We start from the raw sequence: 15,239 nt of genomic DNA on the forward strand, positions 1-15,239 counted from the left end.
GGTATACTGGCACTGTGTTAATCTCGCTCTACTAAGTTCCTAGCACCTTAAGACTTTGCTACTTACTCGGAAATATGGGGGCAATCTTTGAAAACGGCTTCCTCTGTAAAATTTCAGGAGGCTTTGCAACTTGGATCCATCGAAGGGTTGGAGTCTTCGTTTTATTGACCTTTCACAGCAAAAGTTCCTGTCCCAACGTGCTCAGGATGCAACTCAGAAACTCCCCTGACACCCTCCCCTCCCCTCCCTCCCACACTCGACGACCAGCTTGGGAGTTCCAGTGTGGTCCTGGGACTTGGGGCCTCAGTCAGTCTGTGCAGATTTAATTTTACTCTTTAAAACTCCCCTGACTAAAGCAGTTTATCTTTTCAGCTAGAGACCCATCATCACCCTGGGCTCCCCCCGGGGAGAATTAGTGCCTGTAAATCTCTGATTACCGTCAAATTAAATTAGATGCCTCCCTTTGCTGATCATCGATCACTGCCTTTTCCTTAACTTCCAATTCAGTTTTTCCCTTTTCAGTTGTTACAGATGAAGTTGATTAAATGGTTTTGTGTAATCAAGAACGGATTACATTTTCAGTATTATCAATGCAGAGCTTATAAGTTTAAGGTCGCTTACAAGTAAGGGTGTTTAAAAATAGAGAGGGAGCTTTATGGAAAACCTTCTCCAGGTGAGGCTGCCTAAGGGTTCAGGGTTTTCACTGAGGGACTCTCAGAAACAGTAGAACTTGGGAACCAAGATGGCAAATGATGGTGGAACAGATACCTGGTGTGTTAGTTTCCTGCTGTAATGCATTATCACAAACTTGGTGGCTTAAAACAACAGAAATGCATTCTCTCACAGTTCTGGAGGCCAGAAGTCCAACATCGATTTCATTGGGCCAAAATCAAGGTGTCGACAGGGCTATGCTCCCTCTGATGGCTCTAGGGGGATCCGTCCTTTGCCTCTCCCGGCTTCTGGTGGGGCTGCATTATTCCTTGGCTTGTGGCTCATCCCTGCCATCTCTGCCCCGTTCACCACTTCTCTGTGTATTCGTGTGAAATCTCCCACTGCCTCTATTTTATAAGGACACTTGTGATGACATTTAGGGCCCACCCAGATAATCTAGGTGAATCTCATCTCAACATCCTTCACTTTTTCCAAATAAGGTCACTTTCACATGGTCCACGGATGGGGCCTTAACGTCTTTGGGTGGCTGTTATATAACCTACTCCGGGCAATTAAAGAGCTAAATAAATTATCCTAATAATAATTGTGTGCTCTGTTAAGAAAGGCAGATTGTTTTACTGCTGGGTTTTCAGACTACTCATTCAGAGTACATTTGAGGATTTCACTGCCAAAGAGTGTAATTTTTAAAACATTGCAACGTAGACTCTAGCAAAGACAGAATCTAATTGTACTTTCCAGCATTCCTCTTTCTCTCCACCTCCACAAGATATGGGTATATATTTGTATGTATATATATGTACACGTATGTGTTATACATATATACACACAAATGAGTACAGTTTTTAAAGCTTTTAGTTTCATATATACTGGACTCGTAGGCCAAACTACAGCCCACTTCTGTGGGCTGACAGCACCAGCCTCTCATGGCCCAGGGACAGTACAGGCCCCCAGCTTGTCTGGTCCAATGGCTGATTGTCCCCTCTTAGTCATATCTTTGGTTTAAGGGCCTGAAAACCTCCATTAATGTGGGTGAAGGTGGTCCAAAGATACACACTTCTGGTTATAAGTGCTGAGGATGTAATGTACAGCCTGGTGACTGCAGTTAACAATATTGTATATTTGAAAGTTGCTAATACTGAAGATCTCGATAGTTGTCATCACACACACACACAAATTTGTAACTGTGGTGATGGATGTTAGCTAAACTTACTGTGGTGACCATTTCCCAATATATACATATACCAAATCCTTATGTTGTACAAACTGATACAGTGTTATAGGTCAATTATATCACAATTAAAAAAAAGCTTAAAAAAAGACTGTTCCCCAGAAGAGATAATAGATTAAGCTGTTACAGCTATTTTTGCTTCAATGGTTAAAAAAAAAGGTTCACTGATGTGCTCAGTTAGTGACCTGTTGTTCACTCATTGTTTATAAAGTGCTGTGTGTGGTGAGGGGGGAGCAGTCCCTGTTTTAAGGGAGGGGTAGGAGCTTTAAATGGTATCGCAGACAGTGGGTGTGGTGAGAGCGTAAGGAAGGAGGGTTGAAGAGACTTCCTGGAAGGGAGGTGGGCCTGGAGTTAGCGTCTGCAGGACCAGGCGGATTTGAAGGGGTGAAGTGGGCTTGTGAGTGCAAGCTTGGAGAGTAGCAGAACGTGTGGTCTGGGCAGTGAGGAGACCCGCCCCGGGGAACTGGGAGTCGGGGCTGGACAGTGGCGGGGTTGACGGGGAGGGAGCTTCAGGGCTGGGCTGAGGCTTGTGGACCTTGCTCTGTGGGCAGCAGGGAGCCGCCGAAGAGCTTTAAGCAAGAAATCAGAGTTCCAGACCCACTGATTTCGAGTATGAATTCAAGGGGCCAGGATGAGCATCGAGAAAAAGAGGTAGCACGCTGATGTCATAGTCTAGGCTAGTGGTGGGTAGACTTTTATTTTATTTTATTACAAACTTCTGTCAAGAAAATAACGTTTGAGCCCCTTGCTGCAAATGTGTATCTATCTATCTATCTATCTATCATCTATCAATCATTTACTGATTGATCTATATCACACCTCTGCACATTGAGTGCATTATGAAGCCGTTAAAAAATATAATTACAGAAAAGGAAATAAATAGAAATGGAAGGTCCACTGTTTTTGTCCTGCAGCCCAGTGGCTTGGTAGCCTTGTATGAGAACATCCCTTGGGTTGCTGGAGTCTCACGTAGAGACAATGCGTCTGGGGCATTGCGAAACAAGGTCCTAAATGAACCCGACCTGGCATGGGAACAGAAAGGAAGGGAAAGTGAGGAAGGCAGTTAGCAGAAGTCATCGACATGATGTCCCTGGCTGGTCACATTAGAGAGGAGCGAAGACATAGTAAGAAAAGAAGAGGGCCAAACGGTGGTGTGTTTTAAGGCCGGGTGAGTGGATTGGTGACAGCCGTTGAAGGAAGGGAGAGTGGGGAAGGGTGCAGGCTTGGGCAGAAGGGACAAACTTCCCTTCCCCTCCCTCATGCCATCGTTACTTCCATTCTCCTTTCCCTCCCTGCCCCCTTCTCTCCCTTTATACAAAGCTGGAGGGTCCACACATGTGACATGTTGATTGTGGGGGAAGTGACCCAGGAGGGGCATCCAGTGGGCAGTTGAGATACCTCTCTGGACTTGGGACCAAGAGATAACCTGTACAGTGATTCACAGGGAAAGAGGTAACCATTGGACAGAGGTAGCCTGGCCTGAGGTCCTGGTCCAGGGCAGAGAGAGGGTTGGGAGGAAGGGCAGGGGTGCCACATCACCGGGCGTTGCATCCCCCAGCTCCCTAAACACGCCCTAGAACTGAAGATGGGGCAGATTTGGTCGTTTCAGAAATGGAGTCATGGGGGGACCCAACTTGGAGGGATGGTGGCGAGGCCGGAGAGGGAGCGGGGAGGGGCCCTTTGCTGGAGGAGAACTTGGTGTTTCACCCTGCGGAGAACCAAGTTCAACGCTGACTCTTCACGGAGGCTTCCGGACCACCGTTTGAGTTTGCTTGAGTAAATTTCATTCTCCTCCTTCATAATTGAATCTTTTGATCTTCGCTGATGTTACATCTTTCTTTTCTCCCTCGATGCTATTTCAGATAAAGTTTTTCTCCTGGTGCAGGTGAGCAGCTATGTATTTTCCTAGGGTTTTGTGAGGAGTCAGGGAATAAACTTTGCCTGCAGTGTCTGACAACAGCCATATTCTTCGTGTCTCCTTAGGTGGCCATAAAAGTCATCGACAAGAAGAGAGCCAAAAAAGACACCTATGTCACCAAAAACCTTCGGCGAGAGGGGCAGATCCAGCAGATGATCCGCCACCCTAACATTACCCAGCTCCTTGACATCTTAGAGACAGAAAACAGCTACTACCTGGTCATGGAGCTGTGTCCTGGGGGCAACCTGATGCACAAGATATATGAGAAGAAGCGGCTGGAGGAATCCGAAGCCCGCAGGTACATCAGGCAGCTCATCTCTGCGGTGGAGCACCTGCACCGGGCCGGGGTGGTCCACAGGTAAGGGCCACACCACGATGCCGATCACCAGTTCTGTGCTGAGTGGACGGCACTGTGCTTCAGCGTGCTCCAAGCAAGGCTGAGTCCTTGCGGCCTGTTTTACAATTCTTCTGAAGTTTTGTTTCGTGGACTTGTTTTGTGAGTCGGGTTAATGCTGACATGAGGTTAAAAGAATAATGTTTGAAGTCCGAGTTGCCTGGGTTTGCATCCTGGCTCTCTCCTTTAATTGTTGTGTGCCCCTGGGCTAGTTAGTTAACCTCTCTGAACCTCAGTTTCTTCTTCTGTAAAATGGGAATATTCACGATACTTATCTCGTGGTTGGTATAAGGGGAAATGAGTTAATATACAGAAAGAGGGACTTCCCTGGTGGTCCAGTGGTTAAAACTCCACTCTCCCAATGGAGGGGGCCTGGGTTCGATCCCTGGTCGGGGAACTAGATCCTGCCTGCCACACGGCGTGGCCAAAAAAAAAAAAAAAAAAAATTAAAGAAAAACTATATATATACGGAAAGAGCTTGGGACAGCGTTAGGTACATAGTAAGGGGCATGTTTAGTGTTGGCGGCTCTCATTATTATTATTTGCAAAGTAATGAGAACAGTTGCTCAGGTACCTGAAAGAAGCATCAGTGTTAAGATGGCGTGAGATTGTTTTTTTCAACGAGTGATGGTGCTTTCATCGTATTTGCTTTACATATGGTAGTTGCTTAATCGCTGTTTCATTCAATGGAATTGAATCACCACGTGAAGTGTGAACTTGCCCTTGAAAGTTAGGCATGTTCTCCATAAGCCAAACCGACGTTGCAAATAATTATGAAAATCAAACTTTTGTTTTTAAACAGACTGCTCCTTCCCGAGGAGGAGCTTTGCAAGCAGACTGAGTGGAAACAGGGTTCTTAGCAGTGCTGCCGTTGGCGGTGGGTGCTAACTTTTAGTGCTAGACTAAATAAGGCCAATACGATACAATAAAATCAAAAAATGAAAGCGCCCTCTTTCCCTCCCAAGAAAGTGTTGACTTCACCAATTAATGCATAGTTCTTCCTTCATGGAGTTATAATTCATAATTACTCCGGGTTGTTGAGAAAAATTAGGGCTCATGTTTGATTCTCATTTACAAAAGCAAGATCAAGGAATTATATATACATGCACACACATACGTTTAAAATTTTTTGTATTGAGATACAACTCACATACCATAAAAGGCACCATTTTAAAGTGTACAATTCAGTCATTTTCAGTATATTCACAGAGTTGTGTCTTTTACAATATTTCCATCACCCCAGACAAGAAACCCTGTACCCATTGGCAGTCACCCCGTATTCCCAGCCCTCCCAGCAGCCCCCCGGTAATAACCACCAATCTGCTTTCTGTCTCTATGAACTTGCCTATTCTGGACGTTTCATATAAATGGAAACAATATATGGTCTTTTATAAGTGGCTTCTTTCACTTAACTTAACCAATGGGATTGACACCGGGGGATGCTCTACCTTGTGTGCCTGAATCTGGGACACTGTGGGGAGGTCCCGGGCTCGGGAGGACACTGTGGGGAGGTCCCGGGCTCAGGGGCAGAGGGGTGGCACTTGGGGGAGGGAGCCAGCCTTGGCCAGGCCCCATTCAGGCACATCCTTTTCTCACTAAGGTAAGAAAACCTCTCCTTGTACATATTTTTAGTCACACACATTGTCACGAAATCACGATTCATTAGAACTCTTTGAGTTTCGATCAGCAAGGAAGGGAACATTCAGAAATTTTAAGTGAATAATGCTATTTTTGGCTCTTTCCAACAATACCCTTGTGTAACCTGCCGTGTCAGAGCTCTGCCGTTATTAGGAAAATGATGGTCGTAAGTGCTTCTGCTTCTGTCTTTGGTGACTAAGATGACAAAGGCAGAAACCTCAGGAATGAATCAGCTTGGGTTACCCACTCAGCTGGTCACGGCAGAAGACAGAACCCGGGGAAGAGCTTTCCAAGAGACTCAAGGTGTTATTACAAGGGTTTCGTGCTGTCAGAGATCAGATGTGCACCGAGCTTGGAGCTTGGAGGACAACAAAGGGAAAGCCAGCAAAGGCTGTGTGCATCGCTCGCTGGTCCCTCCCACAGGAAATTCTCAACAACCCTTTTAAAGTAATTTTAACAAAATCCAATCCCTCTCAGTGCAATTACTGTCAGAATGTCAAAGGAATGAATTTAATAATGTTTTGATAGCAAAGACGGTGTGCTTTTTCTCTCTCTGATCTCCAGCGGTCTACTTCCCCCCTCCCTGGAAATATATTCATCAGCCAATAGTGGCAAAGGCTCAGATCTTTTAAAGTTAGGGAAGATTGGAAATACAGGTGTTGTTTTCTTCTCTAGAAATCATGTTAATGAGTGTCACCTGTGCACACATGGGCATAGGTGATTAGGTGGTTGAGACAGCACAGGAAAATGTTTGCTTAGAATATATTCATGGGTGGCTGTACCTGGACTGTCTTGATTTTGAAAGGTTCTATACGTCTCATTTTTAGCAGCCGTAATCTGGCTGGTATTCTATATGCTGTAGCCTTTTTCAGTGGTGGAGAATCTTCTCCTTTATGCTATGGAGGTGGAGTGAATTTCATAAATTATTTTGAGGTTAGATTTTTTCAAATGAGTAAGAGAGTTTAGATAGCATTTCAGAGATGTCCTGGAGTCCCTGGCGGGAAGAGTTCTGAGCAAACAGTTTGGATCTTCCAAAAGGATTTAGGATGAATTTTGGTGGCTACATTATATGATTTAAAGGGATTTTGGTTATGTGTTAGAGGATGCTTTAAAAAGCACAGCTCCTGATGAGGCTGGTACTATATCGTCATGTCATCATCAACTTAATGCCTAGCAGAGCCCTCATTTCCTGTGAAATTAAATCTAAATATTTAATTATCTCTCCAGAACCATTTAAATATCATTTAAAGGAAGCAAATCTTTAAAAATCTTGTAACTATTACAAGTAGAAGGGAAAAAAGGAAACTGAACGTCTATAAAGCAGATTTCCTTAGCTGGCAGAGAACTTCATTTAAAACTGGACCTGCCGTAGCTTCTGTGTCTTCTACAACAGGGTTGTCGTTCACTTTTGCAAAGTTAGAATATGGTCTTAACTTCTTCATTACACCATTTGAGGATTGCCTGAGACGCTTTCGGTTTAAAATCTAATGAGGGTTTCTTTTCTTTTTTTCATTTTCTCTTCCGGGCTCACCCAGCAGGGTGCCCAAATCTGATGATTTTCCTATTGTACGAAGAGCGTTGACTCTTCACATCCATCATCAAGAATACTGATTCTGCCAAGAGGCTACTTTGAGATTCCTCTGTTCATTCAAAATAACGAAGTCCAATCAAACTGTACAGACAAAACATACCTGGGTAACACAGTACCGCCATCCCCTAAGCAGGAAGAGACAAGCCATAGGGGCCCGAGGACAGGGAGAGAGACACAGACGATCAAAGTGAACGGGAGCCTGTGTGTCAGCACGGCTGCTCCCAGAGCCGTGTCTTTATTCACTCATCAGTATTGGGGAAGGACCTTCTGCACTTGGGAGGACTATGGGGCAAGAGAGGGGACTCTTCTTTGTTCTTAGGGGACTGACAAGAAGCAAGCCCCTCCTGTACTGGTGGGGGGTTTTAAGAAGCTGTTTTAACTTTTAAGTTTCCTTGGAGAGGGGAGAGAGGGCAAGGCAGACGAGAAGGGAGCGACTTCTGCTCATATCGGGGGCTGCTGGAGATACCAGGGCCTGAGCACATATCTGGAGGTGCTGGTTATATAGATCAGAGGTTTTTTGTTTAACTGAGTTTGAAAAAACGTGACAACTTTGTGGACTGGGTTGCACGGTGGTCGGCCATGTGGATTTTAAAGCCAGACCGCCTGCGTCCACGTGCGGGGTCTACCACTTAAAAGCTGCACCGTTGCTGGACTTCCCTCGTGGCGCAGTCATTGAGAATCCACCTGCCAATGCAGGGGACATGGGTTTGAGCCCTGGTCCAGGAAGATCCCACATGCCACGGAGCAACTAAGCCCATGCGCCACAACTACTGAGCCTGTGCTCTAGAGCCTGTGAGCCACAGCTACTGAGCCTGCGTGCCACAACTACTGAAGCCCACGAGCCACAACTACTGAAGCCCACGTGCCTAGAGCCCATGCTCCGCAACAAGAGAAGCCACCGCAATGAGAAACCTGCACATCACAACGAAGAGTAGCCCCTGCTCGCCGCAACTAGAGAAAGCCCGCACACAGCCACAAAGACCCAATGCAGCCAAAAATAATAAATAAATTAAATAAATAAATTTATGAGGAAAGAAAAAAGCTGCACTGGGCAAATCACTTAGGCTTTTTTGCCTCACTTTCCAGAGCTACGCAGCAGGTATTAGGGATTATCCACTCCATGTTTTTGTTGTGAGGATTAAATGAGTCAGTTCATGTATAACAAGTGCTTAACACGGAGACCCTTAGGAAGTACTGAGTACGTGTTTGCCGTAACTACTACTGAGTCCACCTCATTCACTTTATCCACAGAGGCTGAGTTCTGTGTGCGCAAGCCCTCACAGCTGTTCTCTGCTTGTACTGCCCTTGCAATCTTTGGATGAATCGTATTCATCCTTCGGGTCCCAGCTAGGAAGCTCACGTCCTGCAGGATGCCCTCCAGGCTAGGACCCCTGGTCATAGATTCCCCGGCACCTTCTACTTTGATTTCCAAACACTTTTCACAAGATAACTGGCTTGTTTGCTATCTGTCTTCTGCATAGGCCACCATATAGCCCAGCGCCCAGCCCAGTACTCACACAGAGAGACTCTGTTGGATAAATGAAGGGAAACTGAACGGATACAGTTAGTGTCAGAGTTAGCACTGGGATGGAAGCTTTTGGTCACCCATTCATGTTCTTTCTGGAATATTCCATATTCTCCCTGGAATTTTAAGGGAGTTTCTTCATTGACTTCATACCAATTTGTTTATTTTTCAGATCACAATTTGTAGAATGGCATCTTTTTAGTGAATGACCAGCTCTTTCATTTTATCAACAGAATTTGTTTCCGGAGCATTGTAGGAACTCAATAAAGGTTTCATTTTGAATAAATAACTCAGGTACATACTTAACAAATTGTTCTTATGTTTTACCAAATTGCCCATCTTGTAAATAAATCAAAGATTAAAAACTCATTTGGTTTTAATACAGCGCTTCTGAAGATAAAACCTAATCAAAAACGAAAACAAAAACAGAAACACCTCTTGTTCACGGCAAAATGCTTATTGCCTTGGGGAGTTCTGTGCTTTTCTGGAATGCTTTATTCTTAGCTTATGACTGAAATCCATCTTGTGGCCATCTCCACAGGTACAGTGTTCTCCCCCAGACCTAATCCTCTGTGGGTTTGGTCCAGGCTCCCCACCTCCTGCCCGGGCCCCTTCTCTCTGACCTTTCCTTCGAGGGCTCATGCCCCCGAGTACTGTTTGCTTATCACCAAGTGAACCACTTAAGTCTTTCCTGGAGTCTCCCCCTTCACTTTGTCTTAGAACCTTTAACTTCATATCCTCCCCTGGCCACACCAGCCTCTCACCTCTTACCTATTAGTGGTTGCTCAGTTGAGAGTGGCCCGTTTTCTCATTTCCACCGTGATTGGCCCTACCAGGTGGCCCTTCTCATGACGCCATTTTCCAAAGAAGAATCAGAAGCTCAGAGAGTTTAAGTAACTTGCCCAGGGCGGCTCAGCGGGTCAGTGAGAGAGACCCAGCCTCCAGAGCCTGTCTCCTTTCCTCCCCGGGCTGCCGTGTTGGACCAGGCCATGCTCAGCCCCTCCACCCTGGGCCTTCACCAGCTCTTTCCCAGCTCCCCCATGTCTCCCTCTGTCCTCTTCTCCCTTCCCTGGAAGCCTGGCAGCCTCCATTTTATGCCCCTCAGTTCCTCACTTTCATCTTGGGTCTCAGCCCTGAGTGGCCCCTGGAGGCTCTCGAGTTTCCTGCCCCTCAGTTTAGGCCTGGAGTCTGTTAGATGCCCGACCTTCCACCTTCACTGCATGGCCAGGTGAGGCCCAGGGGAGAAACTCTTCCCTCATTCCCATCCCAGTATTCTGGAAGCGTGTGTGTGCACACGTACACACGAACACGTGTGCTCGCACACACGTGGGTGTGCGTGCAGCACATATTCACACACATGCAATCTCATACGAGTACCCATACAGGGATGTGTGCTTTTCCCGTAAGCACGCACACACACATTCCCACTCGGGCCTCTGCTCTGCAGCGTCCTGGCGGTCCTGGCCCTCCCCTCCCCCAGGGCGCCCCAGGACCCTGTGTTTGTTATGGCAACAAGGCCCTCCCCTCCACTCCTCAGTCTGGGAGGGCAGAGTTCCTTGTGGCCAGTCTCCAAATCTTAGAGATTATCATCTTTAAAGAAATGCAAGGAACCTCTGGGTGGGTGGGTGGGCAGGGGGAGGGGTGCTTGGTAGCCTGTGGGTGAACCTTTAATTATTAGCTGCGGCCTGTTCGAGCTTGTTCTTTTGAAATAACCTAGAACAAAGGGCTGGTGATTAGGGCTGTCCCCTTGGGCCTTCTCTCAATCTCTGGAAAGATGCCTACCCACCCCCACTCCCCACCCCCAAACACTGTAGGGAACAGGACCCAATGTTTGGTCTGCTGAGGGCCGCCATGATGAGTCCCACTGGGCATTTTTCCTGGAACTGCCCAGTTACTAGAGACGGGTCCAGGATCATCTGAGCCTGCACTCTGGGCTTGGCTGCCTCATGCTTTGCCAAAGGCCACTTCACTGGCTACTCTCCTTTGTTCCTAAGACACACCATTTCCACTCCTGTCCCCCAGCACTGTCCTAGTCAGTGGATCCTCCACATGTGCCCCATCCTCTTTCTTGCTTGTCCTGACTCCTCTTGGAAGCCCCTTTGGCCAAGGAAAAGCTATTTCCTGTCCATCCAGGGACCATTTTCTTTCCTTCCCTTTGGCTTTCAGTTGCAAGTTCACACCACCTCAAGTTTGCCAGCCACAGAGAGGAACTTCTCACACTGCGGGATGGGAGGAAGAGCCCTCCACTTCTCTCTCGTCTCCACAAAGTGCTAAATCCGATCAAGGACCATAAATATGAAATTGAGCATTGCCCCATCATCAAGTGCAAACCAGTCAGCTGTCAGAACCTTCCTTCCCATCTGACAGATCTGACACTTAACACAGACAAATATTTTGCTTTCGGGATAGAGCTAAAAACCGTGCTTTTCACATGGACCATGGGGGAGGTCTTCTGGATTATAGAGGCCTGCCAGTATGTGTGTGTGTGTGTGTGTGTGTGTGTGTGTGTGTTTCTGTGTATTATATATTTAAGGTACATTGTGATACACTAACACTAAAACCTTGTGAATAAGTTCATCCTTCTTTTATTACTCATGTAGTTATCTTTCAGTTTTTGGCCTTTGGGGTCATATGTTGAGTAGCTGGGCAGAGGGTCTGAGTGGCCCACTGTGCTGAATGGATTCATAATTAACTTCAGGTGGTAAGGATGCTCCACAGTGAACATCCTGAATGAGGTACTTGGTGGTAGCCATAGCATTCCTAGTACTGATCTCCTAGGAAGGGAGAAAATATCCAAGAGCTACTTAAAAAATTAATAGATTTTTTTTTTTTTTGCGGTACACGGGCCTCTCACTGTTGTGGCCTCTCCCGTTGCGGAGCACAGGCTCTGGACGCGAAGGCTCAGCGGCCATGACTCACGGGCCCAGCCGCTCCGCGGCATGTAGGATCTTCCTGGACTGGGGCACGAACCCGTGTCCCCTGCATCGGCAGTTGGACTCTCAACCACTGCGCCACCAGGGAAGCCCTAGATTTTATTTTTAAAAGCAGTTTTAGGTTTACAGAAAAATTGTGCAGAGCTGCAGAGTTCCCACCTCCCTTCTACATTGTTTTCCCTATTATTAGTATCTTATGATAGTGTAGGACATTGGTTACAATTGGTGAACCAATATTGATACATTATTATTAACTAACAACCACAGTTTACATTAGGATTCATTAGGGTACATAGTACATTAGGATACTCTTTGTGTTATACATTCTATGGGTTTTGACAAATGCATGATGTCATGTAGCCACCATTATAGTATACAGAATAATTTTACCACCCTGAAAAAGTGTGTTCCACCTATTCATTCTAGCCCTCCTCCTGCAACCTCTGGCAACCAGTGATTTTTTTCACTGTCTATAGTTTTGTCTTTTCCAGAATTTGGAATCATACAGTGTGTAGTATGTTCATACTACTTTCTTTCATTTAAAAACATGCATTTAGGGTTCCTCCATGACTTGATAACTCATTTCTTCTTACGGCTGAATAATATTCCATTGTCTGAGATGTCCCCCAATTTGTTTATCCATTCACCTACTGAAGGATATCTTGGTTGCTTCCAAGTTTTGACAGTTACGAATGAAGCTGCTGTAAACATTCGTGTCCATAAGTTTTCAACGCATTTGGGTAAATACCTAGGCTAAAACGACTTTTTAAAATATGATTTTAGACCCCTTTTTCCTAAAGAGTCAGAAGGAAAGTCTTCTTCTCCTCTTTCTATTTAAATCTCCAAAGACAAAGCAGGAGGTGGAAATAAAGCCAAAAGAGGTTGAATGTTCCCTTCATTTGGGTAGATTAAGTACATCGATCTGGGCAGATACTGAGGTAGCTACCTCTCCATTAACTAGTCTTGGAGGCAGTTAGATTGGTTATCACTGAAATCCTTTAGAAACCTTGACCAAAGGGTATGGGTAAACAAGCCATTAACCAGGTTTGTTCTGAGCATTTTTCCTAGGGGTTGGGGTGGGTGGCTATGGGATGCAATGGGTGAAAAGAAAAACTGATTTCATTTTTCTCATTTTGCCTAATAATTACATTTTAGTGCTTTCTCCCCGGGTTTTATGACATTTTCCCGATTTTAAAAGTGGGCTTTTTTTTTTCTTCTACATTTTTCTCGTTTTAGCCTTCTATTTATATCATTCTTCTAATCACTGTGGTTGTTCTCTGGGCTTTTGTGGCCCCAGAATTATCCAGCTTAGTCTTATTACTCTTGACAATTGCATTCTTTTACCTCACCTCTTTAAGCTGTTTTTCTTTATAGTGTTTGTTCTGAACCAAATTTCTCCTTTAATGCCTTAGTGTGGCTTCCATGCTTCCCGGGGAAAGAGGTTTAATTTTGCTGGAAACAAACTGTGGCTCTCCTTTAGATTAAAATAATGCTGCTGCTTTATAATCAGTTTTCACAGAATCACAGTTTGGGCTATTGCTGGCACACTGTTTTTCTGAGTCTGTGCAAGTGGCTGGGAATTACCGTATATGCCTGAATATAAGGGTGTTGTCTTCTGTCCCCATCCTCTTCAGGAAAGAGGAAGTGCCTTACAGAGTGCTGGCAAAGTCTCTGATAGTATGGGGGCACAATCTCAATTTCTTTATTTTCAACAACAAAGGACCAGTTAACCTTGACCTGACTCACTGAGGACTTTGGGAACTCTAGAAGTCACCTGAGGAAACCAACAGAAAGGGAGGCATTTTGCGTGGCTTTAATAATAACTTCTAAAGAGATGTGACTCACAATTGTGATAGTTTGTGAGACCACTCTAAAATCGATTCACTCAGCAGATAATTTATAGAGATTTTAAATGGGCTCTTGTTATTTAAATGACTTGGGATAATATTTCCGGCAAGCGCGTCACAGACAGATTCGAAAAGTGCTTTATCTCAAATATCCAATCAACTTAAAGATCATCTTACACTGGAAACAGCAGCGATGATTCTGCTGATTCATCCTGCCCCTGCCTGCCACAAGTTTGAATGAAATTGTGTCATAAAATGTGAGGGTGTGGGAACAATATTTCTGCAATTAATTATGTTAAGGTGATAGTATATGCTCTTAAATAGGAAGGTGCAGCTTCATAGCTCAATAGTATAAATAGTCATTTGATAATTTCATTGCATTTCTAAAATTTGTATATTTGTGTTTTCCAAAAACCCTTCTGAGGGGCAGGGTCCTCCCACTGGGAAAGTGTGGAGGAACATACTGTACTGGGGGTCACCCTGCATTTGGACATATGTGACATCTTTTAAAGCCTGGCACAGTTTTTCAAGTGTATCGTTTCATTTGAATTGAAGTGCAGGTATACAATTCTTCCCGTTGGTGGTGCATGTGGATTAGAGAGTATCGATTTACCTTCCCCAGCTGCCAGGTTCAACGCAATCTCCCTTATTCAAGTGTCCAGCCTTAAGGCTACCGGCCACCTTCCAATTTTGAAATCCACTGGTCACTGTTTAAAGCCCACCTTTTTCTGCACTTGACTCCTTAACTCTTCTCGTCTTGAAATGCTGCCCTTTTGTCGTCCTGTGCCCATACTTCCCCGACTCTTCCTTCCCAGCCAACTCTGAATGTCGGTGTTCCCACCAGCATGTCGTCCTTGGTCTTTTCACCCTCCTTCTCTACCCTCTCCCTGGGCATCTCATGTCCTTTCCAGGCTCAGCTTCTACCCATACTGAGGTTGAAAATTGGTAGTCTGTAGGCTGGATCTTGCCTGCAAGGTTGGCCCACGCACTCTGATTGTTACTGTTGTTTTAAATGTGAATTTGTTGCCAACATTTAAAAAACTGGGATCGAATCTAGATTTCTGGCTTCTCTGGGGAAGCAGGATGAGGTGGCAGTGCTGAGACCAAGCTGTGAGACGCTGTCCCCGTTAAATGGGACACTTTTGCTCTCCTGGCTACCACGGTCCTAGCAACTGCTGCTCCCCTTGCCTCTGTACTTTGAAGAAGTGCTATCAGTTGCCATTTTTGTTTATCATGACCACACTATTCTAGTCCTAACAATAGAGATAAGAGGACAAAAATAATCCTATTGACCATGTCTCTATTCAGAAGTGGGAAAATAAAAGCTGGACCAAGAATGCTGTGTTTCAAAACAATAGAGGAAATCATTTTGTGTGTGTATAGAAGGGAAGACTATTCCTACATATTTAATGTTCATGGTGTGTCTGAATTGACAGGCTACAACTTAAGAGGCTCATAGTCGTTGACATAGATGGTTTATACTTTTGCCCGTG

The 15,239-nt window shown here is 45.2% G+C and overlaps 1 protein-coding gene across 1 annotated transcript in view; it reads left to right on the top strand.

Moving 5' to 3' along the window:
- The window catches only part of HUNK (hormonally up-regulated Neu-associated kinase), a 108,519-nt gene that overhangs the window by 38,577 nt on the left and 54,703 nt on the right, over positions 1–15,239 (top strand). The window contains exon 2 of the mRNA XM_032631234.1: positions 3,884–4,176. Within this exon, the coding sequence (XP_032487125.1) occupies positions 3,884–4,176 (293 nt within the window). The remainder of the gene's footprint in view (positions 1–3,883; positions 4,177–15,239) is intronic.

This window comes from Phocoena sinus, chromosome 4 (genome assembly GCF_008692025.1).
Source record: "Phocoena sinus isolate mPhoSin1 chromosome 4, mPhoSin1.pri, whole genome shotgun sequence".
Taxonomy (NCBI): Eukaryota; Metazoa; Chordata; class Mammalia; order Artiodactyla; family Phocoenidae; genus Phocoena; species Phocoena sinus.